The 19,910-nt window shown below is 37.2% G+C and overlaps 1 protein-coding gene, 1 long non-coding RNA gene and 1 pseudogene across 3 annotated transcripts; 1 reads left to right on the top strand and 2 right to left on the bottom strand.

Annotated features, from left to right (window-relative positions):
- Positions 1-29: 29 nt before the first annotated feature.
- LOC306895412 (epithelial cell-transforming sequence 2 oncogene-like) lies at positions 30-7,314 on the bottom strand (the record flags this gene model as incomplete). Its single annotated transcript, XM_079458633.1, has 20 exons — positions 30-218; positions 301-473; positions 689-777; positions 1,301-1,366; positions 1,789-1,945; positions 2,030-2,103; positions 2,324-2,471; positions 2,553-2,758; positions 2,842-2,958; positions 3,031-3,134; positions 3,259-3,435; positions 3,511-3,603; positions 3,681-3,809; positions 4,450-4,618; positions 4,696-4,780; positions 4,873-4,991; positions 5,094-5,209; positions 5,435-5,687; positions 5,785-5,969; positions 7,275-7,314. 20 exons carry the CDS (start codon positions 7,312-7,314, stop codon positions 91-93), a joined length of 2,628 nt encoding a protein of 875 aa, XP_079314759.1. The 3' UTR covers positions 30-90.
- Positions 7,315-7,580: 266 nt separating this feature from the next.
- Positions 7,581-12,537, top strand: LOC306895558. Its single transcript, XR_013786795.1, has 4 exons — positions 7,581-7,653; positions 7,763-7,895; positions 9,966-10,473; positions 10,763-12,537. It is a non-coding gene; the product is annotated as an uncharacterized lncRNA (long non-coding RNA).
- A 143-nt stretch (positions 12,538-12,680) lies between these two features.
- On the bottom strand, positions 12,681-19,810 carry LOC306895411 (epithelial cell-transforming sequence 2 oncogene-like; annotated as a pseudogene). The gene is made up of 20 exons: positions 19,775-19,810; positions 18,342-18,545; positions 17,992-18,244; positions 17,651-17,766; positions 17,430-17,548; positions 17,253-17,355; positions 17,011-17,179; positions 16,265-16,368; positions 16,095-16,187; positions 15,843-16,019; positions 15,615-15,718; positions 15,426-15,542; positions 15,137-15,342; positions 14,908-15,055; positions 14,614-14,687; positions 14,378-14,529; positions 13,891-13,956; positions 13,279-13,367; positions 12,891-13,063; positions 12,681-12,808 (listed from the first exon to the last, which is right to left on the bottom strand). The product of its transcript is annotated as an epithelial cell-transforming sequence 2 oncogene-like (transcript).
- Positions 19,811-19,910: the final 100 nt, after the last annotated feature.

Raw genomic sequence — 19,910 nt, 5'->3', positions numbered from 1 at the left:
TCAAATGAATTCCTCGGTTACAATCAAAAGCATTACACAGCGTAATTTCCATTTATTTCCCAAGGTAAATAATGTCTGTCATGTGCACTTTTAGTTACGTGTTATAGCAGCATTTATAGCACTGCATAAGGCAGACATCAGCTTGTTCTTCTCTTCTCTGTCTGTAGCACAAATCCATTGGCGCTTTGGGCTCTCCAGCTGAAAAGCGTTCTGGACATCTAAAGAGATTAGGGAGGAGTTCAAACGTTTTTTGCTCAAATATATATGTGCATTAAATTGTTAAGTAATAACCACACGTACACTTTGTATCAGTGATGTCCTTGAGGTTCAGACAATGCAGTGCAACCGATGCCAGAAAGGTGTGAGTTGTTTTCGCCGCCAGACTAAATGGTACATGTGACACGATCTTCTCAGTCAGCACTAAAGCGTCATTAAACAGAAACAATCCCAGGTCACTCACATGCTCATACATCCTGTGAAAAGAATGAGAATGAAAACATGTTATTGTGTCTGTGTGTGGTTGGTTGAGTAAATATGCTTCCTTGAATTGATACAGACATATATTAATGCATTATTATTCATGCAAAACAGACAATATTGTTATTGTTTGTTTAAAAAAATTGTTTCAGAACAGAAAAAGAACACTTTGTTTGTCTATATTTTATTTGATTCTGGGTCAACAGTAGACCTGAGAGAGGAAGTGATGTCTCCATTTAGGCAGGTCAGTAATGCCACCTCCTGAGTGATGATCAAATATCTGCTGCCCTCTGACAAATTCTACACATAGTACAAACGTAACCATATAAATATTTAATAACACCATCATTTGTATATATGAAAGTAACATGTACTTATATAACAGTAAATGGGTAGTTGACAGACTAATATGCAAATTTGTCCTATGGTGTGATGGCAAGAATTAAGAAAAAACTAACAATGGAGATAAATCTCTTAAATTATATTTTATGCGATACATTTAATTAAAACAAAGTAATATTAACAGTTTATTTTCCAATTTTTGCTATGTCATATAGTGCTGTACCAACTGTCTATTAAAAATCTGATCTATGTCAGGATTGACAAGCACGTTCTTAAGGCTAAAGTACACTACCAGACTTTTGCTCAGATTTTCAGTCTGGACTTGTTGCAGAAAATCTGTGCCGGTCTGCAGATTTGATCAGTTAGTGTGTTTCTATATGAAACTTTCAAAAAGTCTCCATGTATATGATGTCTAGTTAAAAAAAAAATCTGTTCAGATTTTAAAAGTGTTGCAGTGTATTCCAGCCATTAGTCAACTTACCGGGCAGCTTTGAATTGTATTCTGTGCCTCTAAGATTTTAAGGTCTTGATTCAAACTTGTTTTCAACTGTAAGTGACAAAACAAAATTGGTGTTACATTACATTTTGATGGTGTAATAGTCCGCGCTGAGACATTTAAAGGGACGGTTCACAAAAAAATTAAAATCCTGTCATCGTTTTCACATGCTCTTGTCAATTCAAAAATGTATGACTTTCTTTCTTTTGCAGAACACAAAAGATGACCTTTTGAAAAAGGCCGGTAACCAAACAACACTAGACCCCATTCATTTCCAATATATGGATAGTAACCACGGAGACATTTCTCAAAATATCTTCTTTTGGTTTCCCCAAAAGTAAGAGTCATATACAGGTTTCAGGGTAAAAAAAATTACTAAATGTTTATGTTTTGTTAAACCTCGGAGTTTGAAACGCAAATATGTTCATATTAATGCGGCGACAATAATATTAGGCACTGATCTCAGGACACACCTTGTGGATGAAGTTCCTGTATGTCATGATTGTGTTGGAGGCGGATGATAACATTGTGTAGTCAGGGTGCTCGGGCGGTGTGTGTAGAGCTAAAGCCTGAAGCAAAGTCCCATATTCCTCTACTCGTGCAGACGGTGCAAGAAACAGCTCCTGAAGACTGCACAGTCAAGACCTCTTGGTTACGACTGCTCAAAATTTGTCAGCAAAGGCAGAAAAACCGTGCTAACTGTAAAATGTTTACCTCTGCATTCTGGTTGCAACACTCCAGTCGTGTCTTTTCAGAAACGCACGGAATACAGGATGTGTCTCTCTGCACTAGAAAGCATTCATAACATTATGCCCTCTCAAAATTTTACAAAGCCCAGAAAAGAGCAATTGCACCACTCTGACACAATTTTTCACATAACACAATAACAATTCAATTGATATTTCATAATCTTAACTATATATTTTGTTTTTAATTATTTAAGTGGGGAATAGCTATGTAATATGCAAGATAATATGGATTCAGATTTAAGGGTGACACAGGACCTACCTTGTCTATAGTTTTCAGAATGGTCGGGTAGTTGTTAAAAAAGTTTGTGTAGGCCCGTAGCTTGGTGCAGAATTTGACACAAACATCACCCACACACTGCAATGGACCCCATTCCTGCAATCTCTCCTGAAGTTCTATCAGAAATAGACTACAAGAACCATTTTTAATGTAAAAAAAACATGAGAAAATGGCCATGTAATCTTTTCAAGCACAATGTCAAGTGTTTTACTTGTTTGCCTCCAAAATGTCCAGTAGGGGACAGAAGATTGTGATGAGACTGACAGAGCTGATAATGGCTCGATTGGAGTCCAGAGCAGCTCTGAGAGGAGTGTAGTAAACTGTGGCTACTGCTTGAAGTTGCCTCACATAAGTTCTCTCGCTATCCGAAAGCTCCTTGCACACGCCACCGCGTCTGTCTGCATCACTTATAAAGCCCTTGAGATAAAAAGACAGGCGTTTAAAAGCCCAGTACGTATATAGTAAAACAAAACAAAATGATTTAAAACAGAAACTCCTACCTTTGAAAACTCTGGGATGGGATTAATGATGTTAGAGGAAGTGATTTCTGTTTCTTTCAGACCATCCTTGATCGATTTCTTTAGTAAAAAGCGTCCCAAGAAGTCTACAGCATCATCCTAAAATATATTTATTTAGCGGGTTACTTGAAAAAATGTCTTGTAATAACTTACAAAATATTTCTTGCTTACTGGGGTCTCGTTCATCAATGCTACTAGTCCCTGAAGCAAGCATTCCATGATTTCAGATTTAATGGAGATGACGGGCATCTTAATATGATCCCAGAGGAACAAACCTGTATCGGACGCATGATACAAAAACTTAAGTTAAACACTTTTTTCTGACCATGCAGTACTATAATTGCACAGTGCATATTAATGTAAAATCTAACGGTATTAGCATGAAGGCAGATCACTTACCCAGGATACGGCCCTTGATCTTTTGACACAGAAAGTGCAGCTGTGGCTCAAGGTGTTTCCGCAGTTCTTTGCAAGCTTCCTCTATCCATTCAGCCTGCCGGCACCAGCTCAGAAGAAGAGCTTCATGCAGGTACATCAATGGAGGAAAGTCACTAGATCCAGACCACTCACTGAGAACTAGTGCAAAAACACAAACAACCATTTTGTTCGTCATTAAATTAAAGAACATTTTCCGACTTTTCTGAAACTTACTGTGCTGGAAGGAGCCAGTACACGTCCCAGTGGGGGCTCTGACATTCAGACCAGTCATGGAGGATAACTTCCTCATCAGATCCATCCCTCCAACTGAACAATCAATACAGAAAAATGCTCTATGTCTACAGTATTACTAGTTTAATATAAAGCCAGTGTTGCAAATTTACCAGAAGACGCCAGGGGCGCAAAGATGTTTAGACTCCCGCCTTCTGAAGCAGTAACTACCCAGCCACACAGCTTCTCCCAAAACTCTCTGACACGTGGCATTTGCACTGTCTTTTCAGTAATACTCAGTCCTGTGGATAAGTCAAGTCAAGTCAGCTTTATTTATATAAAACAATTTTCCTTGTTACAAAGCAGCTGTACAATAAAACATTGACTATAAGCAAAACATATAAGGTTATGCAAGTCAAAACACAGCTCAAATATCAGACAGAATAAGATAAGAAACAATGTACCCGAATTGTGGCTAGTTACAAAGACAACATTTTTAATTCCACAGCTTCCGTCCACTAACTTGTTGGCATGGCAGAAACAATAGCAATGCTGATATTTAGTGCAACATCACTGATATTGTTAAATAAAACATTTCCACATGCGTCTGTAGAATGGGATCACCTACATATTTATTATTATGTTTTTTCAGTTTTACTGTAGTTAATAAGATTTTGAATTAGCTTTTATTTGACATGTTTAGTTTTTAATGTTCAATTTAGTTCTTTTTAGCACTTTTATGCATTTTGTAATGTTATTATTTATTATATTGCTATATAAGATCATTTTAAATTCAGTTTTAGTTTTAATTCAGTTGTAAGTTATATATTGTAAGTAATATTTTTGGGGGTTTAGTTTAAGTTTTTCCCAAGTAACATTTAAGTACAATTTAAAAACATTAAATAGTTTATTAGTTGTAACAATGTTCTAACAACATTTTACCTTGTGTAAGGATGACCTCGTCTGTGCTTCCTTCTGCCAGAATACCAACACTTTGTAGCATTCTGCCCTGGATAGCTCTTTCTGCCAGAGAAAGCAAAGCCTCCAAGGTCATTCCTTGTGAGTCATAAGGCAAAACCACCACGGATGCGTGTACTGCAGCCAGAAGCAGCTAGAAATATACAATTGAACATTTTTAGCTATTGAAGAACTTATCATTCGAGAAATTAAACTATTGTGATGTCTTACTTCATATCCAGGAACTTTGGATGACACAAGCAGGAAGTGAGGAAGAGGACAGTAGGTGGACCTGACTGGCTGGTTGAATGGTAAACTGCAAGAACACCAGTCACCATATAATATGACACAAGGTTGCAAATATATTTGGGCTACGCATGAACTCAATGTTAATCCTGTTTAACTGACCTCATAGTTTTTACCAAACTGGAAGCATATCTGTTCTCAAGAGTTCTGCTTATGGTCAAACCACCCTGTGATTTTATGGTTTCAACATTGGGAAATGAGTTTTTCAAAGAACACTTGTCCTAAAAACAAATAAAGAAAAAAAAGTAATTATTGCAAGCTTAGGTTTTCTGTTTCATTCATTTTCGTATAGTTACATCAACTTTCTTCTGACAGGGTCTCACCCCTAAATGAACGAGAGCAGCAGTCAGAGTCAATGGTTGATTGTGAATGCTTCCAGTAAATGATGTGCCCAATTTACTGGTGTTTATCCATGCCCTTCTCGTCTTCAGAACAGCCTCTGTAGAACAATGAGAAGTGAAGAATATCTAATATTAGCCAAATATTTATTTGCATATTCACTTATAAATGGTTAATAGTAAATATATAAACATTAACTATATTATCCATATCAAATATTAGCTATTAGCAATAGCTCAAATTATCACACAACTTCCATTTAAATTTTTCGCTACACATACATATCTGATCTTCAAGAAAACATGTTGTTCAGCCTTGGACTCACTTTTATGTTCTGCTATCTTGTCTCTGATTGTTTGTTTAATCATGAGCTCTCTCCATCTCTCCTCCTGCTCCTCTGGTGCAGTCAAACGCTCATTCAAAGTGCCATAGACACCTGCTGCCTCCCGTGGTGTCAGAATATCCAAACTGGCGGCACAGGCCACGTAATGTCTTTTCCAGGCTCCATACTCATGATCTGATGGACAGTAGCGAAGAAACCAGCCCAGGCGTATGCACTTGGGAAACCACAGACAGTCCTGGATAATCACATACAATACATTTAAGAACATTTATAGACAAAAAAGAAATGTTTTAGTAGTTGCGTATTTAATTGAAGAGGCTTCACATGATTACCTGCTCAGCCAGAAACCTCCAGTGCCAGCTCACCTGTGCTGCAGCACAGATGTCTCGTGGGCTGAGAAAGGACATGATGTACAGAGAAAGGAAACGGGGTAGCACAGCCGTAAAGTCCAGCCGAGTGATGGGAACGGCTTCTGTTAAACAATCACTGGTGAACCTGGAATTGTAAACACAATTAACTGACCCAATAGATATTGATTGTAAAATGTTTAATGTCTAATATCTGTGAAGGGTGTTCCATATTTATATATATATATATATATCATTTTGGTAATAGTATTATATAATAATAATCTGGTTGAAAAGGTATTTTTCATAAATCACCTGTTATTGAAAAGGAGGGTTATTTACAATTAAGACTTATTAACTTTAGTCTGGGACTGTTTTCCAGGATTCAGATGCTACACAAAACAACATATATTGATTGTAGCTACGTTATATTTGCATAAATTACAAACACATTATGTTGCATTTAAAAATTCAAACTTGTTTAATATTTAATATATGCCTCAAAACGTTGTAGATTGTCAGATGTACAAATACATATCTATATTGGATTACTGTGCTCCTTAGATGTATTAAGTTCTTAATTTATCAATGTTTTGTTGGATTTATGCCTGTTTGTTTTAAGATGTTAATGATAAAAAAGGAATAAAAAAACATAAACAAGACACAAACTCAACCGTAGCCTACATAAAAGAGGCTAATAAGTACCAAGAAAGAGAACTAAAGTACAAAACAAAATAAGATATTAAGACACCTAGATCTTATTTTGTACTTTAGTTATCATACATTAATGTGTATAGTAGCATGGTTTGTGTGTCACACATACTATGATACTATACACATTCATATCTTGGTTTCAGTGGCAACGTCTACAGCAGGGGTCTCCAACCTTTTTTGTAAGCGAGGGCTACCAAGATATCTAAAATCCTCTAGAGGGCTACTTGTTGATAACATACTTTCAAACTTTAAACATGTGATGCCTTATTTTTACGCTCACAGAACCAAATTCAGTTTTCTTTCAGATATTAAAGTTTATAACACTTGCTAATAATAAACTTTCATGACGGTGTAGCACTTGGCTGATCGGTATAGTCACAGATTTGTCTGCTGTCTTGAGCATTATTGGTGAGCCCTGTGTTTAGCGGGCACCTTACAGAGTTCATGCGGGCTACCAGGTGCCCACGGGCACCACGTTGGAGACCACTGGTCTATAGTATAAAATAACAGTGCCACAATAATAAACTGGTGTTTATAAATATGAAAAGCGTTGAAATAAATCGTCCACATTTCATTCAGTGACAAAAGCTTTTTATTATTATTGTCCATAAACGTATGATGAAATTAAACAAAAGTGTATATTTAGGCAAATCAAACCAATCTCCTAAAGTGCAATATTTGCAATGGACCCTGTGGTGTTTTGTCGATTTGTGTACCCTGGCATGGTCCTGTTTAGAGGAAACAGTGGTCATATAGCCTACCGCGAATGCGTCTTTTCTGTGTTATAAGTCGCCCATGCATCAATTATAAGTGTCGGAACAAAAGATGCATTCAATCTAAAAGCCAAGACTCCCCGAGGCCTGCCTGAATCGCCTCCATCACAAATCTGCGTCAGTTCGTGGTGACTCGACTGCGCACGTAAGGTGTGCGTACCTCTCAGTACAATTGCTATGGAACCTGATATTCCAAATATGGTAAGAGGCGTTACATTTCCGTCACACGCTTGCAGTATTCGACCAATCACTACGCCCTGGTGAACTGGCCAATCACCGCACACCTCGCTTTTCAGAGCGATGAGATTTGAAAAATATTATCCGCGCGTTTTAAAGAGTCGGGGCAGAGAAGATACAAACATGAACGGTATGTGGAAAATACAGCGTTTTTGAACATTAAATCGTGTTTACACATCGCGTTACATCTCAAACGAGCGATAACATTCATTTTAGCCGTGTCATGTGACCCCTTTAAGGTTTAGTGGAATCTTATGAGACCAAAACAACGCTTTGCCGTTTATGACATCACGGAGAACTTTCTGTTCAAGCTCAAGAGCCAGATGTGGATAAACACGCAAGCGGTGAAGACTCGGGATGAAGAATTGCAAAGTAAGTCAGTTTTACCTCGACTTTGTGTCATTTATGTCGGAATATTCGTTAAATCGTCGTGTGTCTCGTTTATGTGGTATACTCGAGTAACGTTAACCTACATTAATGCCGCGTCAGCTCTGTATGTATTTTAAAGTCGAGTTTAGATCAATATAATGTAATATAATGTTAAACGTGTTAGTGGCGCCCATAGTCATTTGGTTTCGTTGATGTTACCACTTAATTTTATAATCTTTACGAAAATGTTTAAAAGCGCAGTACCTAATCATGTTTTTACATTTACATTTATTCATTTGGCAGACGCTTTTATCCAAAGCGACTTACAAGTAGTTTTTTACAGTGACACATTACTGCAGAGCAATCAGGGGTAAGGTGCCTTGCTCAAGGGCCCTTCAGTCATGACCTGCTGGCACTGAGATTTGAACCTGCTACCTTCTGATCACAAGCCCAACGTTCTAACCCCCAGGCCACAACTGACCTTGGTTTTTGCACAACCACGGTTGCGAACTGTATTTTGTGCTAACCGTGTTGTGTGTGTACAGGTATAGGCCAAATTAAGTGAATTATCATTACAGCCGACTTGTGAGTTACTATTACTGGTATGGAAATGCCCCCATTTGTACCAACAACCCTTACAATGGGCCATGGTGTTCACTATTAGATCTCTTTTGTTTCCTAACTCTGGTTGCAGCGTCTTGGGCGGGGCTACAAGAGGATCGTCCCGTCTGAGCTGCACGCTCTGAATAAAAGACGGGCAAAGTCTCCAGTACGCTCACCCCAGGAACTCTCTCAGAGTTAGAAGTGGGGTCTGAACTGTAAGGTGGTGGGTGGGAAACAGGGAGGACCCCATATTTTCATAATATTATGCATCTAATGGTGAACATCTTGAGTTTTCACATCACTATTTTCACTGGTGAAATCACTAACATGAATTCACATGTTTGCTCTGTTAGGCCTGTGGTTAGTGTGTCCACACATAGTGCCAGTGCACTCACTGCTACTCGAACCTTATACCTGTCTTGATGTCCTTTGCCAAACGTTCTCCCCTATCTCTCTGCCCAATGCTTTCCTTTCAGCTCTGTACTGTCCTGTCTCAAGAAATGTGTAAAAAGCCCTTAAAGATTTAACATAGAAAAATAATCCCTCATATAAAAGCATGATAGGAAACAATAGTACACTAATTTATTATAAAATTAATCTGTTGGAATAGGTTTTGTTATTATTGTGCCATTGAGCAAGACATCTAAGCCTTAGGTGTTCACCATTAGATCTCTTTTGTTTCCTAACTCTGGTTGCAGCGTCTTGGGCGGGGCTACAAGAGTATCGTCCCGTCTGAGCTGCACACTCTGAATAAAAGACGGGCAAAGTCTCCAGTACGCTCACCCCAGGAACTCTCTCAGAGTTAGAAGTGGGGTCTGAACTGTAAGGTGGTGGGTGGGAAACAGGGAGGACCCCATATTTTCATAATATTATGCATCTAATGGTGAACATCTTGAGTTTTCACATCACTATTTTCACTGGTTTCTCTAATCCCTAACATAAATTCATTCTTAAAAACAAACATTTTCAAAAGAATCCCTCATGTTGGTCCCATTAACCATGTGGTTAGTGTGTAGTGCACTCACAGCGACCCAAATTCGATTCCCTGTCTCAAAAGTCCTTTGCCAAACCTGCTGCCCATAGTTGTCCTGTCCCAATAAAGGTGTAAAATCCCCTAAAAATAAACTGTTGAAATCAGTGGCGGCCGGTCAATGGGGCGCTGGGGCCGGCCCCTTAAAGTTCCCCAGAGAAGAAAGCTACTTTAATATGCCAACAATAAGTTAAATATATATCGCAAATTAATAACGAAATAAAATAATTGATTTGTACTATTCCACCGTTAGTCATATTATTATTTATTAAGAAATCAAAACTGTATTTTGCGTCTCTTGATGGAGTTTTGAAAGAGCACCTCGAGAACGCCACTGTGTTTAAGGGAACTTCGAAAACCGTACAGAACGAGCTGTTGGACTGTACGTTGTCTTATACAAAATCCAAATAGCACAAAGCAACGATTTTCTATCAATCCAGGACGACGAGACCACCGATATTGCCTGCATTCAACTACAGCTGATTCCATCGCTACAGCACTAAAAGAGCATCTTACTGTCATCCTTCCAGAGGATCAAAAAAGTAAAAAGAGCGTATGATGGAGCAAGCGTGATGAGGTGTGCCACTGCAGGTGTTCAAAGGAATATTCAAGATGTGTACCCAAATGCCCATTACATCCACTGCTATACGCATCAGCTCAATCTAATAATGCAAAAGGACACTTCTCACATACCCAAAGTTAGAATTTTTTTAAAAGTTAGAAATTCTAATTCTTTTCAAGACTCTGACTTTGACCCTGTTACCACCAGAGAGGCAGTAGGCTTTGCCATACTGCTGGAGGATCAGGATTTAAAACATTTTTGCAACTTTTCCACAACATCATGCCACACTTGGAAATCCTCTATGCTAAACTCCAGAAGAAGGACATAGATTCAGTCCACATTAAAGGGAGCATCTAGCAGTTCCAGCAGGACATACATAAGATAAGGTAGCAGCTGTATTCCTCCTTTTGTATTTGTTATCATTATTATTGTTATTAGTCAAAGCAACTTCTTAAGGATTAAGAAAATGTATAAGCGCCCTAAGCATCAGAAGTTCATGAAACTTGATATGTTTGCCTAGTCCATTTGTATGAAGTTTGGATAAATCAGGGATTCAAACACTGAAACTGGTCTCTGTCTCTCTATAACTTAATCATTGATCATTTTAAATGTTGCAGTTAAAATTGACATTTTGTCATCACTACATTATTTTTGTTTTTGTCCTTCACTCTACAGGTCTGTTACACCATACTCTAAAACACCATGGAACGGTTCCGCTTCACAAGCCACCTCCTTAGTGCCACATTGCTGCAAGCAGACAGTTTTGAACATTACACAGTTGCGTTTCCTGAAGATGCACTGAGTAGGACTTTGAAGGCCTATCCAGTGCTCAATGGGAGTAAGCTAAAGATAGAGCTTAGTCTCATCTACTGCAAGGAAGAGTTTAGAACCTGTCGTGGTGCTCTGGACCTACTGCAGCTGTTTAAGGTGAACAATCTTGAAGAAGTCCTATCAGAGACGGTCACTCTCCTAAAGATCCTCATCATCACACCCATGACCACAGCAGAGGCTGAGAGGTATTTCTCTGAGAAATGGCATGACCCCGGAGAGGCTAAATGCATTGGCCATGCTGTCAATGGAGAAGACAATGGTGACTGAGATAATTGACTTTAACCAGAAGATCACTGAGAAATTTGCAAGTCAGAAAGAAAGGATAGTTACTGATAATAAACCCACATTCAATTCAAATTCACTGATTAACATTGGCTGTAATAATGATACATCACCTGATTAATGGCTATTTATAGTCTTGCATTATTGACAGTTGGATTTTCGGTATGTTTGCGGCCCCAAAATATTTTTAGCACCAGCCTCCACTGGTTAAAATAGTATTTAAAGCCATTATAGAAAACAATAGTAAGCTAATATATTCTAAATAATTTCCCCAGAAATACCTTTGTCATTATTGTGCCATTGACGAGCTGTACGCTTGTAGTACACAAGACGGGCAAGGTCTCCAGTACGCTCACCCCAGGAACTCACTCAGAGTTAGAAGTGGGGTCTGAACTGTAAGTTGGTGGGGAGGACCCCATTTTTTTGTAGTCAAATATTAAGATTTATTATGCTTCTAATGGTGAACAACTTAATTTTATACATCACTACTTTTACTTATCACTATCAGTAATTAACATGTTTTAAAACGATATAAAAAAATCGCCCATGTCGACATCACTAGACTTGTGGTTAGTGTGCCCACACAAACAGGTTTCATGTAAACACGTGTCCAGTTAGCTCAGTTGACTACAAACATATTTCTTATTTGTGCAAAACTACTTTTTAAATTTCTTTTAGTTTATTTTAGTGTAAACGTTTATTGCGTTTAATCATTGAAGGAATGGTATAGAATTACTTGTTTATTGATTTGGTTGATTTTGGCACTTTTAAGTTATGATATCTTACCTCATTTGTTACTGGTTTATAGGATTTCTTTGTTTTTGTTTGGGGTATTGAATGGATAAAAAATGATTTTCATTTATATGATAATTGTTATAGGGAATATGATATTAACTTTTTGAAAGTTACTTAACAGTTTGTTCACAGCTTTTTTGTTTGCCTTAATAAGAGGTCATATTAAAATATTTTGTGTTCTCTTCAAATACAAGAATACAAGAAAAATACTGGTGCTGTTTAACTTTTGCACACTACAGCAACAGAGAATGTATGAAAACATACAGTGAACTAAACACCTTTTACAATATATGACAAAATGTTCTTTAGTTCTCCAAGAATTTAATCTTCGACTTTGTGTAACCATGTAACTTGACTAGGTATCACTGTCTGTTAATTTCCTTTGTATTTTTGTATGAAGTCTTTGAAAGTCCCATCGATATATAACATGTTCTCACGTATCAGCTCCATCCAAGATTTTTTTAAATCAGTGTATTTGATAAATACTTTTATACTAAAAATGCAAATTGTATAATTAAAAACATTGAAATGGCTTCGTTTACAACTGTCAGAGTTTATTCCTATATTTTATTTTTTTAAATATTAAGTTTAATATTCAAATGAATTCCTCGGTTACAATCAAAAGCATTACACAGCGTAATTTCCATTTATTTCCCAAGGTAAATAATGTCTGTCATGTGCACTTTTAGTTACGTGTTATAGCAGCATTTATAGCACTGCATAAGGCAGACATCAGCTTGTTCTTCTCTTCTCTGTCTGTAGCACAAATCCATTGGCGCTTTGGGCTCTCCAGCTGAAAAGCGTTCTGGACATCTAAAGAGATTAGGGAGGAGTTCAAACGTTTTTTGCTCAAATATATATGTGCATTAAATTGTTAAGTAATAACCACACGTACACTTTGTATCAGTGATGTCCTTGAGGTTCAGACAATGCAGTGCAACCGATGCCAGAAAGGTGTGAGTTGTTTTCGCCGCCAGACTAAATGGTACATGTGACACGATCTTCTCAGTCAGCACTAAAGCGTCATTAAACAGAAACAATCCCAGGTCACTCACATGCTCATACATCCTGTGAAAAGAATGAGAATGAAAACATGTTATTGTGTCTGTGTGTGGTTGGTTGAGTAAATATGCTTCCTTGAATTGATACAGACATATATTAATGCATTATTATTCATGCAAAACAGACAATATTGTTATTGTTTGTTTAAAAAAATTGTTTCAGAACAGAAAAAGAACACTTTGTTTGTCTATATTTTATTTGATTCTGGGTCAACAGTAGACCTGAGAGAGGAAGTGATGTCTCCATTTAGGCAGGTCAGTAATGCCACCTCCTGAGTGATGATCAAATATCTGCTGCCCTCTGACAAATTCTACACATAGTACAAACGTAACCATATAAATATTTAATAACACCATCATTTGTATATATGAAAGTAACATGTACTTATATAACAGTAAATGGGTAGTTGACAGACTAATATGCAAATTTGTCCTATGGTGTGATGGCAAGAATTAAGAAAAAACTAACAATGGAGATAAATCTCTTAAATTATATTTTATGCGATACATTTAATTAAAACAAAGTAATATTAACAGTTTATTTTCCAATTTTTGCTATGTCCTATAGTGCTGTACCAACTGTCTATTAAAAATCTGATCTATGTCAGGATTGACAAGCACGTTCTTATGGCTAAAGTACACTACAAGACTTTTGCTAAGATTTTCAGTCTGGACTTGTTGCAGAAAATCTGTGCCGGTCTGCAGATTTGATCAGTTAGTGTGTTTCTATATGAAACTTTCAAAAAGTCTCCATGTATATGATGTCTAGTTAAAAAAAAAATCTGTTCAGATTTTAAAAGTATTGCAGTGTATTCCAGCCATTAGTCAACTTACCGGGCAGCTTTGAATTGTATTCTGTGCCTCTAAGATTTTAAGGTCTTGATTCAAACTTGTTTTCAACTGTAAGTGACAAAACAAAATTGGTGTTACATTACATTTTGATGGTGTAATAGTCCTCGCTGAGACATTTAAAGGGACGGTTCACAAAAAAATTTAAATCCTGTCATCGTTTTCACATGCTCTTGTCAATTCAAAAATGTATGACTTTCTTTCTTTTGCAGAACACAAAAGATGACCTTTTGAAAAAGGCCGGTAACCAAACAACACTAGACCCCATTCATTTCCAATATATGGATAGTAACCACGGAGACATTTCTCAAAATATCTTCTTTTGGTTTCCCCAAAAGTAAGAGTCATATACAGGTTTCAGGGTAAAAAAATTACTAAATGTTTATGTTTTGTTAAACCTCGGAGTTTGAAACGCAAATATGTTCATATTAATGCGGCGACAATAATATTAGGCACTGATCTCAGGACACACCTTGTGGATGAAGTTCCTGTATGTCATGATTGTGTTGGAGGCGGATGATAACATTGTGTAGTCAGGGTGCTCGGGCGGTGTGTGTAGAGCTAAAGCCTGAAGCAAAGTCCTCCTCTACTCGTGCAGACGGTGCAAGAAACAGCTCCTGAAGACTGCACAGTCAAGACCTCTTGGTTACGACTGCTCAAAATTTGTCAGCAAAGGCAGAAAAACCGTGCTAACTGTAAAATGTTTACCTCTGCATTCTGGTTGCAACACTCCAGTCGTGTCTTTTCAGAAACGCACGGAATACAGGATGTGTCTCTCTGCACTAGAAAGCATTCATAACATTATGCCCTCTCAAAATTTTACAAAGCCCAGAAAAGAGCCATTGCACCACTCTAACACAATTTTTCACATAACACAATAACAATTCAATTGATATTTCATAATCTTAACTATATATTTTGTTTTTAATTATTTAAGTGGGGAATAGCTATGTAATATGCAAGATAATATGGATTCAGATTTAAGGGTGACACAGGACCTACCTTGTCTATAGTTTTCAGAATGGTCGGGTAGTTGTTAAAAAAGTTTGTGTAGGCCCGTAGCTTGGTGCAGAATTTGACACAAACATCACCCACACACTGCAATGGACCCCATTCCTGCAATCTCTCCTGAAGTTCTATCAGAAATAGACTACAAGAACCATTTTTAATGTAAAAAAAACATGAGAAAATGGCCATGTAATCTTTTCAAGCACAATGTCAAGTGTTTTACTTGTTTGCCTCCAAAATGTCCAGTAGGGGACAGAAGATTGTGATGAGACTGACAGAGCTGATAATGGCTCGATTGGAGTCCAGAGCAGCTCTGAGAGGAGTGTAGTAAACTGTGGCTACTGCTTGAAGTTGCCTCACATAAGTTCTCTCGCTATCCGAAAGCTCCTTGCACACGCCACCGCGTCTGTCTGCATCACTTATAAAGCCCTTGAGATAAAAAGACAGGCGTTTAAAAGCCCAGTACGTATAAAGTAAAACATAACAAAATGATTTAAAACAGAAACTCCTACCTTTGAAAACTCTGGGATGGGATTAATGATGTTAGAGGAAGTGATTTCTGTTTCTTTCAGACCATCCTTGATCGATTTCTTTAGTAAAAAGCGTCCCAAGAAGTCTACAGCATCATCCTAAAATATATTTATTTGGCGGGTTACATGAAAAAATGTCTTGTAATAACTTACAAAATATTTCTTGCTTACTGGGGTCTCGTTCATCAATGCTACTAGTCCCTGAAGCAAGCATTCCATGATTTCAGATTTAATGGAGATGACGGGCATCTTAATATGATCCCAGAGGAACAAACCTGTATCGGACGCATGATACAAAAACTTAAGTTAAACACTTTTTTCTGACCATGCAGTACTATAATTGCATAATGCATATTAATGTAAAATCTAACGTTATTAGCATGAAGGCAGATCACTTACCCAGGATACGGCCCTTGATCTTTTGACACAGAAAGTGCAGCTGTGGCTCAAGGTGTTTCCGCAGTTCTTTGCAAGCTTCCTCTATCCATTCAGCCTGCCGGCACCAGCTCAGAAGAAGAGCTTCATGCAGGTACATCAATGGAGGAAAGTCACTAGATCCAGACCACTCACTGAGAACTAGTGCAAAAACACAAACAACCATTTTGTTCGTCATTAAATTAAAGAACATTTTCCGACTTTTCTGAAACTTACTGTGCTGGAAGGAGCCAGTACACGTCCCAGTGGGGGCTCTGACATTCAGACCAGTCATGGAGGATAACTTCCTCATCAGATCCATCCCTCCAACTGAACAATCAATACAGAAAAATACTCTATGTCTACAGTATTACTAGTTTAATATAAAGCCAGTGTTGCAAATTTACCAGAAGACGCCAGGGGCGCAAAGATGTTTAGACTCCCGCCTTCTGAAGCAGTAACTACCCAGCCACACAGCTTCTCCCAAAAGTCTTTTCAGTAATACTCAGTCCTGTGGATAAGTCAAGTCAAGTCAGCTTTATTTATATAAAACAATTTTCCTTGTTACAAAGCAGCTGTACAATAAAACATTGACTATAAGCAAAACATATAAGGTTATGCAAGTCAAAACACAGCTCAAATATCAGACAGAATAAGATAACAAACAATGTACCCGAATTGTGGCTAGTTACAAAGACTTTTTTTAATTCCCCAGCTTCCGTCCACTAACTTGTTGGCATGGCAGAAACAATAGCAATGCTGATATTTAGTGCAACATCACTGATATTGTTAAATAAAACATTTCCACATGCGTCTGTAGAATGGGATCACCTACATATTTATTATTTATTATGTTTTTTCAGTTTGACTGTAGTTAATAAGATTTTGAATTAGCTTTTATTTGACATGTTTAGTTTTTAATGTTCAATTTAGTTCTTTTTAGCACTTTTATGCATTTTGTAATGTTATTATTTATTATATTGCTATATAAGATCATTTTAAATTCAGTTTTAGTTTTAATTCAGTTGTAAGTTATATATTGTAAGTAACATTTTTGGGGGTTTAGTTTAAGTTTTTCCCAAGTAACATTTAAGTACAATTTAAAAACATTTAATAGTTTATTAGTTGTAACAATGTTCTAACAACATTTTACCTTGTGTAAGGATGACCTCGTCTGTGCTTCCTTCTGCCAGAATACCAACACTTTGTAGCATTCTCCCCTGGATAGCTCTTTCTGCCAGAGAAAGCAAAGCCTCCAAGGTCATTCCTTGTGAGTCATAAGGCAAAACCACCACAGATGCGTGTACTGCAGCCAGAAGCAGAAATATACAATTGAACATTTTTAGCTATTAAAGAACTTATCATTCGAGAAATTAAACTATTGTGATGTCTTACTTCATATCCAGGAACTTTGGATGACACAAGCAGGAAGTGAGGAAGAGGACAGTAGGTGGACCTGACTGGCTGGTTGAATGGTAAACTGCAAGAACACCAGTCACTATATAATATGACACAAGGTTGCAAATATATTTGGGCTACGCATGAACTCAATGTTAATCCTGTTTAACTGACCTCATAGTTTTTACCAAACTGGAAGCATATCTGTTCTCAAGAGTTCTGCTTATGGTCAAACCACCCTGTGATTTTATGGTTTCAACATTGGGAAATGAGTTTTTCAAAGAACACTTGTCCTAAAAACAAATAAAGAAAAATAAGTTATTATTGCAAGCTTAGGTTTTCTGTTTCATTCATTTTCGTATAGTTACATCAACTTTCTTCTGTCAGGGTCTCACCCCTAAATGAACGAGAGCAGCAGTCAGAGTCAATGGTTGATTGTGAATGCTTCCAGTAAATGATGTGCCCAATTTACTGGTGTTTATCCATGCCCTTCTCGTCTTCAGAACAGCCTCTGTAGAACAATGAGAAGTGAAGAATATCTAATATTAGCCAAATATTTATTTGCATATTCACTTATAAATCGTTAATAGTAAATATATAAACATTAACTATATTATCCATATCAAATATTAGCTATTAGCAATAGCTCAAATTATCACACAACTTCCATTTAAATTTTTCGCTACACATACATATCTGATCTTCAAGAAAACATGTTGTTCAGCCTTGGACTCACTTTTATGTTCTGCTATCTTGTCTCTGATTGTTTGTTTAATCATGAGCTCTCTCCATCTCTCCTCCTGCTCCTCTGGTGCAGTCAAACGCTCATTCAAAGTGCCATAGACACCTGCTGCCTCCCGTGGTGTCAGAATATCCAAACTGGCGGCACAGGCCACGTAATGTCTTTTCCAGGCTCCATACTCATGATCTGATGGACAGTAGCGAAGAAACCAGCCCAGGCGTATGCACTTGGGAAACCACAGACAGTCCTGGATAATCACATACAATACATTTAAGAACATTTATAGACAAAAAAGAAATGTTTTAGTAGTTGCGTATTTAATTGAAGAGGCTTCACATGATTACCTGCTCAGCCAGAAACCTCCAGTGCCAGCTCACCTGTGCTGCAGCACAGATGTCTCGTGGGCTGAGAAAGGACATGATGTACAGAGAAAGGAAACGGGGTAGCACAGCCGTAAAGTCCAGCCGAGTGATGGGAACGGTTTCTGTTAAACAATCACTGGTGAACCTGGAATTGTAAACACAATTAACTGACCCAATAGATATTGACTGTAAAATGTTTAATGTCTAATATCTGTGAAGGGTGTTCCATATATATATAATTTTGGTAATAGTATTATATAATAATAATCTGGTTGAAAAGGTATTTTTCACAAATCACCTGTTATTGAAAAGGAGGGAAGTTATTTACAATTAAGACTTATTAACTTTAGTCTGGGACTGTTTTCCAGGATTCAGATGCTACACAAAACAACATATATTGATTGTAGCTACGTTATATTTGCATAAATTACAAACACATTATGTTGCATTTAAAAATTCAAACTTGTTTAATATTTAATATATGCCTCAAAACGTTGTAGATTGTCAGATGTACAAATACATATCTATATTGGATTACTGTGCTCCTTAGATGTATTTAGTTCTTAATTTATCAATGTTTTGTTGGATTTATGCCTGTTTGTTTTAAGATGTTAATGATAAAAAAGGAATAAAAAAACATAAACAAGACACAAACTTAACTGTAGCCTACATAAAAGAGGCTAATAAGTACCAAGAAAGAGAACTAAAGTACAAAACAAAATAAGATATTAAGACACCTAGATCTTATTTTGTACTTTAGTTATCATACATTCATGTGTATAGTAGCATGGTTTGTGTGTCACACATACTATGATACTATACACATTCATATCTTGGTTTCAGTGGCAACGTCTACAGCAGGGGTCTCCAACCTTTTTGTAAGCGAGGGCTACCAAGATATCTAAAATCCTCTAGAGGGCTACTTGTTGATAACATACTTTCAAACTTTAAACATGTGATGCCTTATTTTTACGCTCACAGAACCAAATTCAGTTTTCTTTCAGATATTAAAGTTTATAACACTTGCTAATAATAAACTTTCATGACGGTGTAGCACTTGGCTGATCGGTATAGTCACAGATTTGTCTGCTGTCTTGAGCATTATTGGTGAGCCCTGTGTTTAGCGGGCACCTTACAGAGTTCATGCGGGCTACCAGGTGCCCACGGGCACCACGTTGGAGACCACTGGTCTATAGTATAAAATAACAGTGCCACAATAATAAACTGGTGTTTATAAATATGAAAAGCGTTGAAATAAATCGTCCACATTTCATTCAGTGACAAAAGCTTTTTATTATTATTGTCCATAAACGTATGATGAAATTAAACAAAAGTGTATATTTAGGCAAATCAAACCAATCTACTAAAGTGCAATATTTGCAATGGACCCTGTGGTGTTTTGTCGATTTGTGTACCCTCGCATGGTCCTGTTTAGAGGAAACAGTGGTCATATAGCCTACCGCGAATGCGTCTTTTCTGTGTTATAAGTTGCCCATGCATATATTATAAGTGTCGGAACAAAAGATGCATTCAATCTAAAAGCCAAGACTT

This window comes from Barbatula barbatula, assembly GCF_947034865.1.
Source record: "Barbatula barbatula genome assembly, chromosome: 6".
NCBI lineage: Eukaryota > Metazoa > Chordata > Actinopteri > Cypriniformes > Nemacheilidae > Barbatula > Barbatula barbatula.
Note: the sequence above shows the minus strand (reverse complement) of the source record. Positions and strands in the feature narration are given on the sequence as shown.